Genomic DNA, 22,749 nt, shown 5'->3' on the forward strand with positions numbered 1-22,749 from the left:
GTGGGATGTAAATACAACCAATGTATAAATCATTATTAGTAGCACAGATTGTTTTGTCAATCTTACACCAAATAAAATGTGCTGTATTGCCAGAAATATGAGTAATGTACTGTTTGTATTTACTTTTAAATAGAACAGCGACACCCCCTCTTTGTTTTTTTGAGCGACCAAGATTTCTGTCTTGACGTATCACCTCATATGAATCTAGGCTGTTTTCTAATCTAACACTACTGTTACTGCTAAGCCACGTTTCTTGGAAACAAACCAAGTCTAGGGAAGAGGTGTAATTAATAAAATCAGCATTTGACAGCTTACTGCTATGAACAATGAATTTACAGGCAACTTTCATGATTTAGTGCAAGCACTGTTAATTTTTTTCATTTCAGGTGCAGAAAATTGCTAAAGTACTAAAGAATAAGAACAAGTCAGAAATAAAAGTTGGATCCGTTGAAGAATTTCAGGGCCAAGAAAGATTGGTCATTATCATCTCCACTGTACGTAGTACAAATGAAGAAAATCTACGAATGGACATTGATTATAAACTAGGGTTTTTGCGAAATCCTAAGGTCAGTTTTATAAAATTATGGGATACTATTATGCAGGAAATATATCAGTGAAACTACTTTCTTCTCTCCAAACTCTCTCCTCATTGTTACCCCCTAAAGTTAACATGCAGTTTCATTTTGGACTGATTTTGGAGTTTTTTCCAGATAAAAAACATTTTGTCACGTTTATCATGAATTTCATTGACTCTAAATGTCACATTTTTTTAATAAATAAATTGGACTAACTTTTAAAATTTAAATTTCCATGTTACAAATGTTTTATGAGCATAAACCAAAAACTCTAGGACTGTGCAGTAACAAGGTTGTGAATAATATATTTTGGACAAATCTCTCCAAATAAATACATCTCAAATTTTACCAAATCTAAAATACACTCTGAAGATGTACCTAGCAGCTTTTTAACAGGGTTTTGAACTGACTTGTGAATATTTAAAAACGATAATAGTAGTAATTAGAATCTTATACCCAATGATTTAAACTGATATACCCGGTAGATGATCTCACAGATACTCATTCTACTTTCAGCCATTTCTACTATAACATACTACCGGTACTATTGTTTGTATTTTTCAGCGTTTCAATGTTGCTCTCACTCGTGCCAAGGCTCTGTTGATTGTGATTGGAAATCCATATATGCTAGCTAAGGATGCTTACTGGAATGGGTGGGTATGCTCTAAAGAAATTTCAATCATCTAATTATTTTGATTTTTGGAATTTATTGGCTTCTAAAATGTTTTTAGCTCCGCTGTCGACTTCATCGAGCGGAGCTTATCATATAAGTGATTGTCCGTCGTCGGCGTCCGTGTCAATGTTTTACTTTTTCGACTTATTCTTGAAAACTACAAGCCTGAATGCTTTGATACTTGGTGTATATGTGCCTTGGGTAGACCTCTCTCAGATTTGTTCATTTCATGATGATACATGTATCTTCAATTCTCTAATTTTGGTGAATATTTTTGTCATTTTTGATAAAAAGTGATATCTTCGACTTCTTGTTAAAAACCGCAAGTCCAATTGCTTTTTTATTACATATATAGGTACTACATGTGGACCTCTCTAAGATTTGTTCATTTTGTGATGATATCTTTAATTCCCTAATTTTGGTGAACATTTTTGTAATTTTTGGTAAAAAGTGATATTTTCGACTTCTTGTTAAAAACTGCAAGTCTGATTGCTTTTATATTACATATATAGGTACTACATGTGGACCTCTCAGATTTATTCATTTTGTGATGATATCTTTAATTTCATAATTTTGGTGAATATTTTTGTCATTTTTGGTAAAAAGTGATATTTTCGACTTCTTGTTAAAAACCGCAAGCCCAATTGCTTTGATATTACATATATAGGTACTACATGTAGACCTCTCTCAGATTTGTTCATTTTGTGATGATATCTTTAATTTTCTAATTCTAGTAAATATTTTTGTCATTTTTGGTAAAAAGTGATATTTTCAACTTCTTGTTAAAAACCGCAAGTCCGATTGCTTTGATATTACATATATAGGTACTACATGTGGACCTCTCAGATTTGTTCATTTTCTAATGATGTCTTCAGTTCTTTAATTGCCATGTGCATTGCTAACAGCGGAGCTATCTCAGCCGAGAGACTGCTTGTACAAAATTATTCTTGTTTGTGTCGTCACTAACTAATTACTTAGTCTAACAGACAAATACAGTGGTTTTCATTACAGGTAGAAAAAGCAGTTACTTAATTTTTCTGTCACAACCTGCACCTAGTCTTTAAAACTTTTGTGGTGCAACCCTAAACTGAGTGGTTTTTATCTATCTTAGTTAATTCTCTTCTCACAATTCGTTGATGCTTAATGTCTGGTGTCTCAATCTTAGAACGTTGTCGTCTCTAGATCTTAATTCATTTTCCTAATGTCCAGTCTTTCTAAACAATTAATAATGCTGACATGCCTTTCGTCAAGGACTTCTCGCAACTATACGCTTTTTCTTGGGGATAGGGCTATGTCTCAGAATGTTCTATGTTATGTTGCACCATATGCATCATGTATTTCTATAGGCTCTGCATGAGCTGCTGCGGAATGTCAATCATGCTCATGTTAAACTGTTACACTGTCCAGGAAAGTCTCAACAACTAGCCCAAAGTACAGTTAAATTTTCGGAGAGTTTTTGATTGTTAGTCCCTGTTCGAACGCAGTCTGAAAACAGGGACTTATGTTTTGACCTCCGTGCATCCGTGCTATCATTCGTGCATCTGTGTATATGTGCGTCCGGACCTGTATCTTAGAAATGCCTGGACCAATCACAATCAAACTTCACACATACATCATACATGATATTATACATATGCACATCAATTTGTTTCATGATCTGATTCAAGATGGCCGAATGGCGGCCATTTTGGTTCTAAAAATCATCAAAATCAAGCATTTCTCAGCTGTTTTCAGATGGATTATGTTCAAACTTCATATATACGTTGGACATTATAGGACCTTGATGCACATCATTTTGTGTTCAGATAAGATTCAAAATGGATGACTGGCGGCCATTTTGTTTTAATAAATGTGGTTCTAGTGGCATATCTCTGACTTGCTGTGACTGATTATGTTCAAATTTTAAATATTCATTATACATGTATTAAAAATGGCTGATTTTGTTTTAATTAATGCTGTTTCAGAGCAATATCTCTCAATACTTGTTTGACTATCAGATACAAATGTCAATCATTTAAATGTTAAACAATATTCCAGCTATATTACTATAAATAAAACTATATATCTTAAATTCAATAATTAACGGAGACTGTGCCATGCATGGCTTGTTTCTACTAGCAATGGTCACCAGTTGGTGAGAATGCCTGGGTGGATATTCGCTCCCGAGAATTGCAACTGATTGTTGATTTTGATATGCTTTATTTTGACCATGAATAAGATGTATATGTATATAAATTATTCTGTGTACTTGAGTTCTGTTGATTCTTACAGCCTTAATATCATTTAGCATTTTTGTGTCTTTATCAGATTCTTGCAATATTGCTGTGATGTTGGTGGTTACACTGGATGTGATTTTGAAGATGAAGATGAGGAAATAGAAGATATGATCCAAAGATTTGCAACTGTCAATCTTGATGCACCAAAGGAAGGTATAAACGCAGTTGTCAGCTTTATCTTTGTCTTGTGTTGACAATTTAGTTTGGTTAGTTTCAATCAAAGAGATTGCACAATATTAATTGTTTTGATCCTTAAAATTGTTTAGACTAATCCATTGTGTCTGCATTCAAAATCAGGATTCAAAATATTTTTAGTCCTCCCGTTCAGACACACTGAAAACAGGGACTACATGTATTAATTTGGGGTCTGCCCATTTATCCAGAGTTGTATCTCAGACAGTCATTGACCAATCTCATTCAAACTTTACACACAGAGAATACATCATGTTTTACAGTTACATTTTTGTATTTGAAGGCAGGCCATTTTGGACATAAAATTTGCTTTTTTTGACTGGTGGCCAACTGGTGGCCATTATGGACGAAAAATGTGCTTTTTTTGATTCTCAAACAAGTCAGCAGCTGTTCCTTGGAGATGACAACTACGATTTTGATTTAAGTTGGTATGATGATCATACATATTGGGTTACAGGTGCACATTATTTTTTTAACGGTGACTGTGCCATGCATGGCTTGTTTTACATATTTTCCCCCTTTTTCTCTGATACACGTTTACAGATTTATTTTATCTTAGTACATAGATAATATAAATGAAGATACAATGTTTTTTGTGTGATTCAGTTCAATTCGCCCAACGGTGAATTTTGATGAAAAATCGCTAAATGACCATTGTTAGGCATGCTGTTTACATGTTCAATGAAACTTGGTACACTTATCTTTATCGGAATTTTCAAAACAAAATGCCACAATGAGCCATTATTACTAACTAGTGGAACTATATGTAAATTTAAGTCATTACACTAGAACATTGCAATTGTTATTTTGCCTCATTTTAATTTACAAGGATCATTCCAGCAAAGTGAAACATCCAGCATCTAATTGTCAAATTTTGCATATGCCCCTTATTAAATAATTTATAATAACTAACAGTACCGATAATTATATCTTGTTTACCATAATCTGCATCATTGTGTCCAAAGAAAATATGACCATTTGATCCAAAATTATCTAAACAACTCTGGAAGAATACATACAATTAATTTGATCACCTTTATTATGGTGCCCAAAGGTTAAAAGTAGTTGGCGGAGAAATGTTGAAATTGTTGTCTATGTTTTCAAATACATGTAGTAGATTTGTAATGAATATTTGTTTCTCTGTCTGATAGAAAGCCCACCTCGAAATGGATGTGACATGGTAGAAGAGAGTCTGGTTAGCCAGTATAATGACCCTGAATGGAGAGGTGATATTTAAGCAATACAAATGAAAATGTTATCTATACCCTTCAGGATTTGAAAGTCTATCCTTGCATAATCAATGACGTATAACACCTGGTAATTTAGAAAGTATTCCTGGGTTTGTACCATCTGATCCTGGGTTTGTATCAAGGAATCATGGGATTGTACTATGGAATCATGGGATTCAATTGTTTTTAATCTGTTTTTAATTTTTCTGTAATTCTAATAACTGTACTTTTAATCCATTGAGTAAATTTGCTGTGAGATTATTCTTATAGCAAGTTTTTTTGAAGCATCTATATCTTTTAAGCATCTAACCTTCTAATATGCTCCCTGGTGATATACTGTATAACTGGACATTTTCTTTGTAAAGTCATTCAATTTTCAAGTCATTTGCATGTCTCCATTGAAGTATCAGAAATGAATGTCTTTGTAAGCAATGACAACACTTTATTTACAAGATTGAAACACTGATTGTATAAACAAATACAGTGGGAATATATATCAAGAGTTTTTGGATAAATTACATCTAATGTGTCACACATTATGTATCTCTCATCAATCATAGCATCATGGTGGCAAGTTTGTATACAAATTCAATATATCAAAATTTATGGGTGTTCAACTTGCTGCATTGTTTAGAATTATCATTAATCCAAACAACTGAAATTAATATAAACTGAAAAACAGTTGTGGGCAAACAAACTTGTCCAAAAAAGATTTTATGAGCATACAAGATTTATGTGATTCAAAATGGCCGACTTATTTTAGTTTTGTTTACTATTGAACCAACTATTGATTTTATAATCTTTAACTATAATACATTCCAGGAATCTTGTTCTTAATTTGTTTTAATTTTAATATCATTTAGGAATGAATATTCAGCGTGTTTTGTGTGCATGTGTAGTGTGATTTGGAATTCTTTATTTTATGAATGCTTTAATAAGACATTGTTTTATGACTCTTTATCATGCATGGGAAAGACAAATTTGGGTAATCATCATTTTTAGGCTTGAAAATACAGGAGTTTTAAATGTATCACATACTATCAAGTAATATGAAAGGTACTCTAATGTTAAATACAAATCTGTAATAAACTTATAAATCAGTTCAATACTTTTTGAGATATCTTTATTTTAGTTCCAATGTACCCAACCAAAGGGTTTTATATCTATCCAAATCTGTTTTTATGTAGAACTGTATTCTGCAAGCAGATTTAAAATGATGTCTGAATTTGAGAATGGGCTTGGTTCAAAAACAAAAAAAAAAGGTTCAGGAAGCCTTCATAGGCAGAGAAAACACACCCAGAAGAAGTTTGTTAACTTATAAGTCACAATCATTGAGATGACGGGCACACTTTTAATGGAGGATAGCAAGAATTTACTGAATTTATAAAATGAATGACCTGGGACAAGCCCAATATGGCTCTAATAATAAAGAATGCATTAAAACGAGATCAAGTCTATCAATATACCGATATAATGCCATAGTTTGGCAGAACATCTTATATTGTCCATGTACTGAAAAGATAGGATCACAAGAAAGGTATCTGAACTGACTGTACCATATTTGTCTGATAAAGGTGACATTAAAGACTTGGATAAACATCACTTAGTACAATGTATGGAACAGGATGTTGAGTTTCCTGAATTATTGCCTCACCAGTAAGTGCCAAGATATTTTTTGTGGTATTGACATTGCTCATTTTCTCACACTAGGAACAGCTAAAACCTTTGGCAAAAATGCTGATGAAGTTTTTCTACAATATACTCTTTGTGAAATGAGCAGTTTTAATACCACATGTGTGGACCTCGTATCTAGATGACAATCTCAAGGCTCACACTTGCAAAAAACGAGGTGAAGGTACAAAATGACATGTTAGTTCTGATTTAAGGTTACCTGGGAATTGGACAAGCTTTCTGTACAATGCTGAAAACAAAAAAAGCATGGTTTGAATTCCTAGCTCACGAATGTGCTGAATGTAATTCTGAAGACAAAGATCATATCTATGACTGGTATAGCTAAATACCTGCCTAAAATATTATATTCCTGCTAACCGGAAGTGGCATTCAGCATCCAGAGAACCCCTGAACTTGTCTATAAAATAACATGTAAATACTGGCTTATTACAATTATATGAACAGGCAACACCCTGACGGAATTTAAACACATTTCAGAGTCAACCCAACGTATCAAGTTTCAATTGACCCTGGGAACAAATATAATTAACCTTGAACTTGGGAACAGCGTACTCTATTTATAGTTGATACGCTTGGTCATGAAGCATTCATAATTAAACAAAAATAATAAAACCTTGTTATTACTATAACGACAGCCACAATGACGTACACATCATTACTTTCTAAAACAAGGTAAGTGCGGTGTAATAAATTTTCCACAGCATACACTATTCTTGTAAATGTTTCCACCCTGTACACTGACCAAGGATAGAATACAATACACCTTTAAAATATTACCAGTTTTCATGGACTTCGTAGTTTTCATCGGTTGGCACGACATTGTGTACTTGCCATGGTAACCACGCTACAACAGAAACACGTACAACTCAGGCTACCGAAGATGATGTCAATTGGTATGTGTAGCTGGTGATTTGTTATACATAGTGGCAAATTACTAGTAAAACACGTTCTCATGATTTTCTCGGAAATTCGCAGATATTATAAAATAGGACAAAGATGTATGCCGGTTCATGCATTTGAAAATGAGACTCATGTTAAGACGTTTTTTATCACAGTTTACTTTTTGTATATTGTCGAATCTACTTGCACTCAGTGCTTTCTTTTTTGTAAATCTTTTGATATCATATAGACCTCATGAAACGTTGTTTTCAGCATAAACTTGAACGATTTGTCTCAAGTTTGTGCACAATGCTCCTTATAAATATATTAGCTAATATAACATGTCCCTGGGGTTGGTTAACCTTTGAAAGAAGTCGCGCTTTTCGTGACAAAAATCAATTATTTAAAATTCAGAAAATCAATACCTTATTAATGGATATAACACAATATTTTTTCAAGACAGTACTCACCACCCTAAAAAAGTCATACAAAAACATGGTTTTATTCGAAAATAGAAGAAAAATTTAAGAAACTCCAGTTATAGTGTTAGAAGAAAATATATATGGTCAAGCGTGATTTTCAATGCAAAACAGGTTTGAATATAGCGTTACACCGTCCGCCTGCAAGGTGTTGTTCCGTTCGAACATTTATCCACCTTGAAAATTCAAGATGATAGCGTCAATGAACATTGATCTCATTCTTAGCAGCGTGTTTTACCTCCACAACTCGCCAAGGAAAGGGTGCCCTTGCTTTTTTGAGATGAACTCTAAACCATATCCTCAGATGCTGTTTCGGCGTATGGAATCCCATTTCCGAATTCTATTTGAGGGACTTCGCTTATGAGAATGGCCACCTCACTCTGGGAACTTCGTTAGCAGGTCATTGCTTATATAACGGTGAATTAATTTAGCTTGGCTTTAGATGTTGGACTACATTGTACTTTTAATAGGTTAGGTCATCTGGCCTATTGAAACAGTAAACTGTTTTATCCTGACTTACAGGTCAAAGGTTATACCAAGCGTGTTAGGTACTTTCTAATACCTAAACTTATTTTGATTTTGGAAGACAGAATTCGTGATACATTGTTGTTGACTGTTCATTCAAGTCACTATCCTATTGATTCGTTGTTAAACTGGTAGTATCGGTAGCTTATGACGTAAGTTATTGTAATAAGATTGCATACTATTAGACAACTTCAGCTCCCCAACCACGCAATACTCCTTCGATACAGTATATGCCGAGAATGATTGATATAGAGACCCAAACTTCCTTTAGTTTAAAAAAATAAAAACATTTGCGATCTATAATATCATATATATCATGGTCATGAACAAAAATATGTATAATAAAGTTTAAATAATTGATTGGAATATCTTAATTGTTATTTTCAGGGCATTTCTGTCCAGGTACTCGTAATTGTATTAACGACAATTTATTGATGACGTCATGGCAGATGAAGGAGACATTGACCACATATTCATTGATGCTGTATCACAGGGTGATGTAAATACTGCAGTACATTTGTTGACAGTGAGTAATTATTTACAATACACATGTATAGCATACTATAGTGAGTGTTTTATAGCAACATAATAATTCATAATTTCATTGTAGCTTCTCTAATAAATAACCTCATCAACCCCTGGGCTGAACTTATTTTCTTATCAATACATCATGTAAGTTTGAGTGAAAATATGATTCCTTATTTTCGCATATGAGATATATATTCTTGCATTTTGGCAAATTCAGAACAATTTCTTTACGGATAACAATCAGTCAATAAGTCAATCTACAAAATAATAAAACTTCCAAATCCGTGACGGCGTCACGCTCAAGGGCACTGCACTTTATTACCTTGATTAGTTGGTCTTGTACAAAGTGAAACTTATTTGCCATTTCAACTCCCTGAGGAGCGTAGTGTCCGATCGCATTTCTATATGACGATCAGACACGAAAGAGTAAATAAAGCCACGATATCGTCGCCAAAATGAGACATTGCGCTATGAACCAAAGGGTAGTCAACAAAGTTGTGTTTGGTACTTCTTTCGTATAACTTATTTTTCATTTGACACTAAATCCTCTGAATATGGTTAAAATGATCACAGTGTATGAACCATAATACGACAGATGCCAATTTCAGGCATTCAATCATTGGAAGCATTATGTTGGTCATGACATTCAAAAATAACATAAAATAATATAAAAATTGCTAATTTAAAAAAAATCGTCACATGTACGTAGTTGGAAATATATTTCTTATATTTTGCAGGACAACGCATACACACATGGTTGTCCCGGGGATTGTTCTGGTACCAATTAATTAAATGAACATGCAGTTTAATGTTTTAAATTTGCATATTATTATCTCAATTCGTGTTATTAAACTATAATTAATTAAAAGTACCATTATACTAATTGTGATCGAACGTGTTGGTTCATGTGAATCCATCATCATAATATTAAAATATTAAATTTATTTTTCCTGTTACATTTCATAATTTTTTCTTTGTTGCTGATCAAACAAAAATACTGCAACAAGAAAATTCTATCGCCATATATGCAGCCGTTTTTGTTTTGGGACGGTTTAATTGGTAAAAGTGATCGGCCAGTTTAATTGACTGTGATGGTCTTTATAGCCGTATTGTAACCACGTGAGGTGTAAACCTTGTGATATCACCAGGTCTATTGTTATGGGCACAGCGCCTTAAAGCCATACTACATGTGTGCACATTTTACGCTTTCACGTCTCTGTAGGTAAAACATAAATGTGAAGGTACTAGTATAGAAAGTATAATTTGATTTTGTGAATGATCATATGTAAGCAGGTTATGGAAAGTCTTTGGTAGAAAAATGGGGGAGACACGTGAGTTATCCGACTAGGGGAATTGGCCCTGCATTTTTTTATTGGGGGATAATTTAATGCCGCAACTATTAAATTTTCTAATCTTGGTTGCCATGAGATTTATTTAAACAAGTCATTGAAAATGACACAGTCCCCGTTAAGTTCTCTTTGTGATTGTCATATTAAAGCGGAGGGGTTGTCGCAAGCGAGTCCTTGAAACTTGAGTTCCAAGTGGCGTATATAACAGATTGTTTATTTACATGAAAACGCGTGTTTCGTGTCATAGTAATATGGCCAAAATAAAAACAGCCGTTATTCAGCCATCTTTGATCTGATTATGAAACACAGAGATATGTATGATGTATGTGCCAAATACGAATGAAAATGGTACATAAATTGTGGAAATATAGTAGTAAGGCCAAAAAGTCAGATGGCTGTCAAACGGCCATCCTTGACCAGATTTTGAAACAAATTGTCATGGACATGCATTCTAACATGTATAAAGTACATGTATGTGCCAAATTTGAATGAAAACTGACAGAGCACATCCAAGATACCGCATAAAAAAACAAAAACAAGATGCTTGCCAGTCGACCATCTTTGATCCAATTGCGAAATATATCGTCATGGACATGTATCCTAACATGTATAATCTATGTACCAAGTTTGAATGACAACTGACAAAGCATGTCCAAAATACAACATTTTCAAAAAACAAGATGACTGCCAGTCGGCCATTTTGAATCGAATCGCTAAATCACTGCATGTGCATATGTCCCACATAAGGTACTAGGCACATGCAAAGAATGAACGGAATCGGTCCACAGGATTCTGAAATATGACGTTGGATAGACTGACGCACGGACAGACGGACACACGGACGGTCGAACGGACTTCCTCAGGAACTCACGGACGGTCGGGGACATGTATCCTAACATGTATGATCTATGTACTAAATTTGAATGAAAACTGACAAAGCATGTCCAAAATACGACATTTTCAAAAAACAAGATGGCTGTCAGTCGGCCATCTTTGATCCAATTGTGAAATAAATCATCATGGACATGTATCCTAACATGTATAAGCTATGTACCAAGTTTGAATGAAAACTGACAAAGCATGTCCAAAATACAACATTTTCAAAAAACAAGATGGCTGCCAGTCGGCCATTTTGAATCGAATCGCTAAACCACTGTATGTGCATATGTCCCACATAAAGTACTAGGCACATGCAAAGATTGAACGGAATCGGTCCAAGGGATTCTGAAATATGACTCCGGACGGACGCACGGACGCACGGACGCACGGACACACGGACGGACGGAGACCGAATTATAAGTCCCCGTTTTCGGACTTCGTCCGAACGGGGACTAATAAGACTATGTTAACAAACAATACCAGGTTTTGTTCATGACATTCAGAACACTGAATTTTATATTGCAAATAAAACTGAAGAAAAATGGGGAAAGTTATTAAAAGTGTACTGATCTGACTACATTTAAAAGTTTCTGAATTTTTTTTGTAAATGTATAGTTATGATGAATAGTGATCCTGTATGTTGCGCAGTACCAGAGAAGTATTTTACGTGACTCGAAAAATCAATAAATACAAAAAAAGAAAGTATTATTTGTTTTTGTGTACAGACTAAATGTGCAGAGGCTGATATGCGATTAGAGCACAATGGGCTAATTAAATCCACACTGCAGCTGGCAGCGGAGAATAACGACTACGCAATGGTGAAACTATTACTTTCACATGGATCTAAGCATATTTCGAATCCTGCTCTCCCTGGAGGTAAGAGATGAATGCATGGATGCACTCAATATACAGTTGATATAAAACGGTGTTTTGTAGAATATGATGATCGCTATGCTGTAAACAATACACAATGCTGACTAAGCGTAACTGTTAGAAATCAATTGTAATATCAACAGGTTTCGATGAAGATGTCCTAACAGGTCGAACGCGAATAGGTGTGTACACAGCATTATGTAGTCCATCTTACATAATATTTACTAAGGACGATCCTTTGACAAGAGCGTTTGAACTGTCCGAGGAGATGTCAACTCTGATGAAAAGCAACACAGTAAAGGACACTTCTAAAGTAAGAGAGAAATGCAATTTTTTTGTCTTTTTTTATTCAAATGCATGGGTATCAATATAAGTAGCTTTCGCCCACACTCTTGCACAGACGTACACACACGCAAAACGCAGTTACACATGGTTCTAGCGAACTGTGATAATCAATGTCATTCAAATATAAATAAGTTATATATTGTATTAGTATAAATTTTACAGCGTAATGTTTTGTATCATGCAATGTAGTGTTTACATCAGCTGAGTATGACGTCATCCCGTGTATTGATAGAAATATTAGAACACACATCTGAGTATTTGTTCGATGAAACAATGAAAATCTCTAATACGCATGTGTACTGGTTGTTTTGGTACTTACAATAACAGCCACTGCACATGCGTATTGGTGTTTCTATTTTGCATCAGAAATCATGTGTTCTACAAACACAAACATTTTTAGTTTATAATAAATCTTAACCCAATTTGGTCTACAGTGCTATTATTAACTACTTTTAACGGATGTTTATAACGTAGCAATTGTACATTTAATGGTTTCAAAATTGGCACTCTTCAGCTTTACTGCGTCTGATATAATAAGGATCATCACAAGTTGGTTGATATTCAAATACACCAAAAACGTGCGCAATACAAGCATGCTATTGACGTTGACATTGAGTGTAATGATTTAGCCCAATCAAATAACCCAATTAATCAATAAAACTTAAACTACGGTCAAGTTAAAATTGGGTCTGCGATTGAACCTGATATCACCACGAACATGCTCGAGATTAAAGTTGGCATAAAATAAAGTAATTGATTCATATCATGGTCTATTTTCATTTCATTATAGATATACTTCTCGTCATTGATCAAACAGTTAAAATCATTTGCCGTTGAGATATTGGAATGCTGCTATAATTCGGAAGAGGTGTCAATTTTACTTAAGGGAAAGCCGTGCAAAACTGATTTACAGAGTAGCATATCGGATGTTGACAAGTATCATTTGGCAATACAAGCCATTAACAGTGACCAAAAAGAGGTAAGGAGGGTTTGTATTTCTGGTTCACAATTCAGCACTTCGAACTTTGGTCTCGATTTTTTTAAACGGTGAACTAATTCGTATTAAAAGAATTAGATAAATCAAAAACAAAAAATAATTTATGTAAATGTCAGCGGTACTGTAATTTATTAATAAAACTATTGTGGCATGATTCCCTTGGTAAAATAAAATTTAATTCTAATTTGGATTGTTTAATTGATAGCTAAAATCCATATGGATTAGAGATATAGCTATCAACTTCATAGTTGAGTTATTCTTTCAGCAATCTACCTTCTTTTATTCCACTCATGTCAATGTTCAATATAATGTGGCGTGTTGAATTAAACGAAATATTATTATCGACATGTCTTGTTTCGGGACTTCAAGACACTGGAGGATTGACGAAAAAACGAGTGGGACGTATCGTGTATGTGCCTTACATGACGTGCATAGCATGACGACATATACAACGCGTTTAAAATACAATATTTGCCTTATACATAAGAATTTTAATGATAAACACCTAATCCGAGTTATTAAATTCGCTCGCTTTAAATGTGGATGACTATGACGTATTTTCTTTGCATTTGACTTGTTTTTATACTTTATTATTTGAAGAATTAGTATACCTGACGTGTATACAAATAATGTCCGTGTTTGAATCATGCTCGGTTCATAGAGCAGACTTTACACTACCCTGTGGGTCTTCTTTCTTGTATATCACGTTCCATTGACATTTATGTTGTGCAGTTCATAGGTCATTATTACAGTCAAGCTATATTGAAGCGCCAATGGGAACAGGGTCAACCGACATGGTCACAGAAGGATGGAATTGGTTGGTCAATACTGTATTGGGTATACTGCATCATGGTGTACGGAGTTTTACAAATACCCCTTGGTGTTATCTATGTGTTCGCCCCATGCTGTCCTACCAGTCAGATGATAAACAATCCAAAGGGAAGATTTACAATGCAAGCATTCGCACATGCCGTGTTTCTTATGTTTATGCTTTGTTTGGATTTCTTCCATTCGTCGGATCCCACAATGGATGTTTATTTAAATTTTCATATAGTATTTTTTATACTACTGGTTTGGGTAATCGCGCTGTTGTACCAAGACATTCTGCAGTGTTATCAAATGGGAATACTCAAGTACCTCATTGATGCTGTGAACATTTTAGACATTGTTATTAAGCTCTCGTTATTAGCAGTCATCTGCATTCAGATCAAATTCTTAGGAACACAAACATATAGAGATGCGATAGTACCAGTAGTCATTGATTGTTGGTATTCATTTATATTCGTTCTTGCCTGTATCCGTCATATAGAGAATTTGTTTTTAATGGAGTTTGTTGGACCGATGTTATTCCATTTCTCTAATATGGCAACTGATGTAGCACGTTTCATTTGTATCTTTCTGATTGTGTGTGCTACGTTCGTATTTGGATTATACGATTTATATAATGATACTGGAGCCGGCACTGTTTTTACAAGGTGAGAATAGTGGACATTACATAGAAAATATCTTATGGCTGAACCTACAATATCTAATAAATGACTACAGTAATTTAATTTCATTCGTCTAAAGACTCGAAAAATCTGCAAATTAATATACGGGTATAATACAACTTATATTGTGAACTCACATATTCCTTATACATCCGTTTTGTAGCTCGTAAAATGACAAGAAACAATTTGTGAGTGTTTATTCAAGAATCAATGGATAAATTAGAACCGTTATATGAACACAGATTTGTGATAAATATTGTATGGTCACTCATGAGATATTCTTAATATATAAATGCAACGTACAAAAAACAGCAGAGAACTGCATCTCGGGAACATAATTGCAACAAAATAATCTTTTATGTAGTCGAAGTTTATGTAGTCATACACATTCAATTGTTTCATGTATGTCATCGATTCACATTAGCTTACACATAATATGAATATACCAGCCAGCCCCCATATACATTTATATTGGCCAGATAAGAGTTGAATATATATATATATATATATATATATATATATATATATATATATATATATATATATATATATATATATATATATATATATATATATATATATGTTTAATTCGTTTAAAAGATTCCTCTCATTAGTAAATAGCGCCCTCACTCAACAATATTGAGAATGAGTGGTTGGTCAAAAGTTTGATGAGTCAGGTGCATCTATTGGCTAAGCTTGTTGTACATAGATGCAAATGAGTATAGGAACAATTAATGCTGTAGGGTGTACTGGGAGGGGTGGAAGATTTCATGTTTGTAATGACTGGTTGTAATGTGGTATCTCGTTGTTTTCAAGATGCAGTCTGATATTTGTTGCTTTCTTGGTTGTTCAATTGTGGCTAAAATTTGTGTGGTGGGTGGAAGATGTGTTTATTGTTTGTTGAGTCATTGTTTAGACACCCTGCAGCTTGAAATGGTATGGTACAAATCAAAATTCGATATGGCGGTGTTGAATATCTGTGCGATATGGCAGTGTCGTCTAAAAACCACGCATCAAAATGATTTCTGTTTATTTATTTACTGTTGTAGATCCTGAGAACTAGCGATTGAATATGATGTCGGGAATAAATGGTTTTCTGAACAAGCTTTATTAATTATTGCTGGCAATATTCCAGTATGAATTGGGAGCAAACTGTGACACCAAATCTAGTCGTTGTATTGTTATGCTTCTAAAATATTTTTTTATAAATAAAATAAATTAAATAGAAATAGTATGTGTATTTTTGTATGTGGAAACATGGCTGGTCCACTCAAAAATATAAAGAAGTGTGGTCTGCAGTTTTTTTTTTTAATTTTTTTATTTGTGAAAAAAAATGGTATTGTACAGACTGTAAACAATAAAACACTCACATTGCAAGACTAGTTCACCAACATGTCTATTCTCTTGCTTGAGTGTGAAAGTACATGGTTTAGTGACTACCTCTTATATTTTTAAATTTTAGAATTTCTTTTAGTTGGGGAGGTTCTTCTATAAAAATAGAACATATATATATGCATGTATGCATGTCGCCACTGCAGCAGATTCTCGTTTTATTATACCAGCTATATACTATACAATACGCACTGATAATGACGCTATCACAAAACCTGAACATGATATACTAATAAATTTGAATTTGATATGATTATGGAAATTTTGTTGTTTGATAAAACATTATTTTCATTTCAAATTTACCTAGGCTGACAACAACAATAACGTCTCTTCTCGGTAGTGTGTTTGGTGATATTGTTGAATCCGATGTATTAGATGTGTCTGTCAAATTTAATGTTAGTTCAGTGTTTAACGAAAGAGCCTCGGATGTGTATTCGGCACTTGGATTCACGCTTTATTCAATATTCTGTCTGATTGTCGTACTGGTGTTGGTGAACCTCTGTATTGCAATGATGTCAGATACATATTCTAGACTACAGGTGAGTTCTGTAGTGTGCAGTTGACTTGCATCTGTGCTACTCACATGTCTTAATTATTGTATACGGAAATTCGTGTGCTCACTCTTTCATAAGAGCAGTGCAAGCGGTAATTGTGTCAGAAGAAATATTTTCAAATTTCAACACTTCGTAGAAAATCATTGTACAATTTTAAACAGCGATTGTTTCAGAGTGGCAGTAGTATAATTGATAGTAGTATAAACAGTGATTTATTCCCAAGGTCAAGTTTTTGACGTAATTATAGACGCCTTCTTTATAAATAATGCTATTTCTGTTGTAATTCCTCTATGGGCCTTTGAGTCTGAAATAAAAGTATCTCTACATAGCTCTCTGCCTGACAAACGTTTGTTCACTGTTCTCGAATTGTGCCAATTTCCCTACTGGATTTACATGAGCCGGACATTGATATGTTTTAGATAAGTTTGAATATAAACGGATTCTTTGCAACAGTTTCTCTAAAATTGTGAGACCGTACAGAAAACATACACGTTTATTTACTCATCGTATTCATCTGATTGTATAAGGTTTGTTATTCATTTACTAGGAGCGAGTCGACATAGAGTGGAAATTTAAGCGAACAAAAATGTGGTTACATTATTTCTCGGCACCAACATTGCCACCACCAATGAATATACTCTCATCTGGATATTGCTTGGTCCAGCTTTGCTTGAGACTCGCAATGTCTTTTAATAACAAGGTAAGACACCTTTTGATTACAACTTTACACGGGATGTTAAGATATGCTATAATGCAGAATACATCACCTGTATCCTCCAAATTGACACTCAACTTGTAAGCTACGATTATTGATTTTTGCCTCGGAAAAATAAAAACAATTATAGTTAATGTTAATGCATATGTAAGAGGTTTAATAGCTTCAAAAATATAAAGCCGCCAAAGGGTACGCTCGTTTATCCTCTTGTGTGAGTTCTGGTTACCGTGTGACCAAGCACACAATAACATTTCAAAATATTTGCAGATGATTCGCAATGTACAAATGAGTACATAAACATTTATTATTCACAAAGATCTTCAGTCTTCCAACTTTCACCCTCATGATTCACGTAAGTCTAGACTGGCAGCAACGCAGTTAGCATGATCGACACTGCACATAATTTTATACGGAATAATGTTATCTCAATGTGTACACTTGTCTCCATTTATTCAGATTTCGTGTCAGGCATGTCGCCTTCCAATGCATGATTTAGTGAAACAACACAAGCGGCTGCCCACCCATACAGTACATGTATCTATAATAATAATAATAATAATAATAATAATAATAATAATAATAATAGTAATAATAATAATAATAATAATGTATTGCCATATATATGCAGTTTCAGAGAAAATTAGCAGAAGTATATAAATAAATTGGGCAAAGTGATTGCTAAATACAAATAAATACATATTAATAAACAGCTAAATGAGTAACTAAAAAGCAGTAGTTTAAGTTAGGTAAGAATAGCTACCCGAGGCTTTATTACACTTGAGTATATTTGAGATATTATTAGATCGTTCGAATTCTTATAGTGCCAACTATGTACGATAGGTTCAACAATGAATACAATATAAAAATACAAAGTGATTCACTATGCCATATATAGAGTGAAAGACTGCAACTAAACTAATTGTTGACAATAATCACTGATGTATTTATAGATGACGGCCAGTAAGAACAGATCGATAACACAACAAACAGATGCTCTGACCTATGACAAAGTAAGTAACTACCATTATTTATTTCCAAATTGTCGATGGTTATATTAAGGAGATTTTTTATTGAATTAAAAGTTTTTATGACTTAAGTTTTAGCAAATATTTATCTGCCTTATTGGTTTCGTATACGAAACACTGTCTGTGTCTGCGATTGGTAATATGGTCAGTGTGTAAAGTGAGAGTCTGTGGTTACCTTGTCAGTGTGTAAAGTGGGAGTCTGTGGTTACCTTGTCAGTGTGTAAAGTGAGAGTCTGTGGTTACCTTGTCAGTGTGTAAAGTGGGAGTCTGTGGTTACCTTGTCAGTGTGTAAAGTGAGAGTCTGTGGTTACCTTGTCAGTGTGTAAACTGAGGGTCTGTGGTTACCTTGTCAGTGTGCAAAGTGAGAGTCTGTGGTTACCTTGTCAGTGTGTAAACTGAGGGTCTGTGGTTACCTTGTCAGTGTGCAAAGTGAGAGTCTGTGGTTACCTTGTCAGTGTGTAAAGTGAGAGTCTGTGGTTACCTTGTCAGTGTGCAAAGTGAGAGTCTGTGGTTACCTTGTCAGTGTGTAAACTGAGGGTCTGTGGTTACCTTGTCAGTGTGCAAAGTGAGAGTCTGTGGTTACCTTGTCAGTGTGTAAAGTGAGAGTCTGTGGTTACCTTGTCAGTGTGTAAAGTGAGAGTCTGTGGTTACCTTGTCAGTGTGTAAACTGAGAGTCTGTGGTTACCTTGTCAGTGTGTAAACTCAGAGTCTGTGGTTACCTTGTCAGTGTGCAAAGTGAGAGTCTGTGGTTACCTTGTCAGTGTGTAAACTGAGAGTCTGTGGTTACCTTGTCAGTGTGTAAACTGAGAGTCTGTGGTTACCTTGTCAGTGTGCAAAGTGAGAGTCTGTGGTTACCTTGTCAGTGTGTAAAGTGAGAGTCTGTGGTTACCTTGTCAGTGTGTAAACTGAGAGTCTGTGGTTACCTTGTCAGTGTGTAAACTGAGAGTCTGTGGTTACCTTGTCAGTGTGCAAAGTGAGAGTCTGTGGTTACCTTGTCAGTGTGTAAAGTGAGAGTCTGTGGTTACCTTGTCAGTGTGTAAAGTGAGAGTCTGTGGTTACCTTGTCAGTGTGTAAAGTGAGAGTCTGTGGTTACCTTGTCAGTGTGTAAAGTGGGAGTCTGTGGTTACCTTGTCAGTGTGTAAAGTGGGAGTCTGTGGTTACCTTGTCAGTGTGTAAAGTGAGAGTCTGTGGTTACATTGTCAGTGTGTAAAGTGGGAGTCTGTGGTTACCTTGTCAGTGTGTAAAGTGGGAGTCTGTGGTTACCTTGTCAGTGTGTAAAGTGGGAGTCTGTGGTTACCTTGTCAGTGTGTAAACTGAGGGTCTGTGGTTACCTTGTCAGTGTGTAAACTGAGAGTCTGTGGTTACCTTGTCAGTGTGTAAAGTGAGCGTCTGTGGTTACCTTGTCAGTGTGTAAAGTGAGAGTCTGTGGTTACCTTGTCAGTGTGTAAACTGAGGGTCTGTGGTTACCTTGTCAGTGTGTAAAGTGAGAGTCTGTGGTTACCTTGTCAGTGTGTAAAGTGAGAGTCTGTGGTTACCTTGTCAGTGTGTAAACTGAGAGTCTGTGGTTACCTTGTCTGTGTGTAAACTGAGGGTCTGTGGTTACCTTGTCAGTGTGTAAAGTGAGAGTCTGTGGTTACCTTGTCAGTGTGTAAAGTGAGAGTCTGTGGTTACCTTGTCAGTGTGTAAACTGAGGGTCTGTGGTTACCTTGTCAGTGTGTAAAGTGAGCGTCTGTGGTTACCTTGTCAGTGTGTAAAGTGGGAGTCTGTGGTTACCTTGTCAGTGTGTAAAGTGGGAGTCTGTGGTTACCTTGTCAGTGTGTAAAGTGAGAGTCTGTGGTTACCTTGTCAGTGTGTAAAGTGGGAGTCTGTGGTTACCTTGTCAGTGTGTAAAGTGGGAGTCTGTGGTTACCTTGTCAGTGTGTAAAGTGAGAGTCTGTGGTTACCTTGTCAGTGTGTAAAGTGGGAGTCTGTGGTTACATTGTCAGTGTGTAAAGTGGGAGTCTGTGGTTACCTTGTCAGTGTGTAAAGTGAGAGTCTGTGGTTACCTTGTCAGTGTGTAAAGTGGGAGTCTGTGGTTACATTGTCAGTGTGTAAAGTGGGAGTCTGTGGTTACCTTGTCAGTGTGTAAAGTGAGAGTCTGTGGTTACCTTGTCAGTGTGTAAAGTGGGAGTCTGTGGTTACCTTGTCAGTGTGTAAAGTGGGAGTCTGTGGTTACCTTGTCAGTGTGTAAAGTGAGAGTCTGTGGTTACATTGTCAGTGTGTAAAGTGGCAGTCTGTGGTTACCTTGTCAGTGTGTAAAGTGGGAGTCTGTGGTTACCTTGTCAGTGTGTAAAGTGAGAGTCTGTGGTTACCTTGTCAGTGTGTAAAGTGGGAGTCTGTGGTTACATTGTCAGTGTGTAAAGTGGGAGTCTGTGGTTACCTTGTCAGTGTGTAAAGTGAGAGTCTGTGGTTACCCTGTCAGTGTGTAAAGGGAGGGTATGGGGTTATCTTGTCAGTGTGTAAAGTGGGAGTCTGTGGTTACCTTGTCAGTGTGTAAAGTGGGAGTCTGTGGTTACCTTGTCAGTGTGTAAAGTGGGAGTCTGTGGTTACATTGTCAGTGTGTAAAGTGGGAGTCTGTGGTTACCTTGTCAGTGTGTAAAGTGAGCGTCTGTGGTTACCCTGTCAGTGTGTAAAGGGAGGGTATGGGGTTACCTTGTCAGTGTGCATGGGTCTGTTATATTGTAACGAGTCGGATCGAATTTAGAATGAAATATGGTACATTGATTATTTTTTTATTGTAATCCGTGCACATTAATCACCAATAAAATTAGCCAATTAACTGTTCAACTGTATCTCAATAACCATTCATCACAATTTAATTAAACGCGGTATATGTGTTGGATATACCACTGAGTATCTGATAATAATTTCCTAATTCACACAGCCAATTTTTAGTTCTACATTTATCTCAAGAACCACTCGTCAGTTTTCACTGAAACTTGGTAGATTGTCAAAGTATGCATTTCTGTGTATGGTTTAATTGTGTGGTATGAACTTTGAACTTTAATAAATCCTAGATAGTCTAAATACACACGTAATTAGATTTTAATCGGGGACTATGCGCTATTCAATTTAGCTTAGTGTTAAATACATATATTCGCACTCACTGGGACTGTTAATAGCCAATGTACCAAACCTTGTATGTCTACATTGTGTCGGCTGGCACGTTGGACAGTTGATATTTCTGCAGTTTGGAGTGTGAACATAATCTAGTTACATAGTGATAATGCTACTCCTTCGATCTCGATTTTTATTTAACACAGCTTGGTGAATGTCTGTGCATATTAACTGTTCGGGCACAACGAAATTACCTTAACAACGGCACTAAGAGGACGTCACCTTGTACGCGTGGACAATTCAGCCGTTCATGTTCATTTTCTGATAATTCAATAATCACTCATTAACTTTCAATGTAGCTTGGTATGTAGTTTAGGGTGAAACTGCTTATTAATGAAGTTAGTTTGAAGTTAAGTTAGTTTTGGCGTGTGTTCAGAAAGCGCAGGAAAACAATGTGTATCCAGTGTGAGAAGTATTTTCGATTAATGACGTTAGATCGCTGGCTCATAGAAACTAATGTTAGATTGACAGGCTTTTTTGTTTTCAAAACATACTTTTCCCCCATACTTTTAACACAATATTATAATTTAAACATAATCTGACACAGATGTTTGCTGATTTAGTTATTATATATTCAATGCACAGGTGATACATATACTGGTGGACCGTTACCTTCAGAAGATTAATCCTTCTCTCAAGAGAAGTTATGATCAAGCTGAACATTGTGCGACTCCAAACACCTCAAATAAGCGCAGATATAATGCATGTCATATGTGCGACATGGATATAGAAGACACGATCTGATATTTGGTTGTGTGAAAGAGTTGTATACATTGTTAGAGGAGAATGGTATATTACAGACATACATGTATACTTTCCGAATATCTAGCACAGTTGCCTAGTTCACCACGTCACGTAGCTCATTTCAATCTACATCATATACGACAGCATGTTATATGTACTTTGGCTTATGTTGGTTTGCTTTT

General features: G+C 35.3%; 2 protein-coding genes across 2 annotated transcripts in view; both read left to right on the forward strand.

The window, feature by feature from the left end:
• Positions 1-6,051, forward strand: part of LOC100371090 (RNA helicase MOV-10-like) — a 46,356-nt gene extending 40,305 nt beyond the window's left edge. The window contains exons 16-19 of the mRNA XM_085497189.1: positions 387-566; positions 1,140-1,228; positions 3,556-3,677; positions 4,868-6,051. Of these exons, the coding sequence (XP_085353315.1) occupies positions 387-566; positions 1,140-1,228; positions 3,556-3,677; positions 4,868-4,953 (477 nt within the window). The 3' untranslated portion in view covers positions 4,954-6,051. The remainder of the gene's footprint in view (positions 1-386; positions 567-1,139; positions 1,229-3,555; positions 3,678-4,867) is intronic.
• Positions 6,052-8,962: 2,911 nt separating this feature from the next.
• On the forward strand, positions 8,963-22,567 carry LOC146747973 (transient-receptor-potential-like protein). The gene is made up of 9 exons (XM_085497495.1): positions 8,963-9,046; positions 12,002-12,152; positions 12,293-12,462; positions 13,285-13,473; positions 14,224-14,966; positions 16,681-16,912; positions 17,475-17,627; positions 18,593-18,652; positions 22,409-22,567. Exons 1-9 carry the CDS (start codon positions 8,963-8,965, stop codon positions 22,565-22,567), a joined length of 1,941 nt encoding a protein of 646 aa, XP_085353621.1.
• Positions 22,568-22,749: the final 182 nt, after the last annotated feature.

The sequence above is a fragment of the Saccoglossus kowalevskii genome, chromosome 3 (assembly GCF_978046115.1).
Source record: "Saccoglossus kowalevskii chromosome 3, keSacKowa6.1, whole genome shotgun sequence".
Lineage (NCBI taxonomy): Eukaryota > Metazoa > Hemichordata > Enteropneusta > Harrimaniidae > Saccoglossus > Saccoglossus kowalevskii.

Coding starts and splice junctions, on each gene's coding strand:
- LOC146747973 (XM_085497495.1), top strand. CDS start 8,963: ATGGCAGATGAAGGAGACATTGACCACATATTCATTGATGCTGTATCA. Junction 9,047..12,001: donor CTGCAGTACATTTGTTGACA/GTGAGTAATTAT, acceptor TTTTGTGTACAG/ACTAAATGTGCAGAGGCTGA. Junction 13,474..14,223: donor TTAACAGTGACCAAAAAGAG/GTAAGGAGGGTT, acceptor TATGTTGTGCAG/TTCATAGGTCATTATTACAG.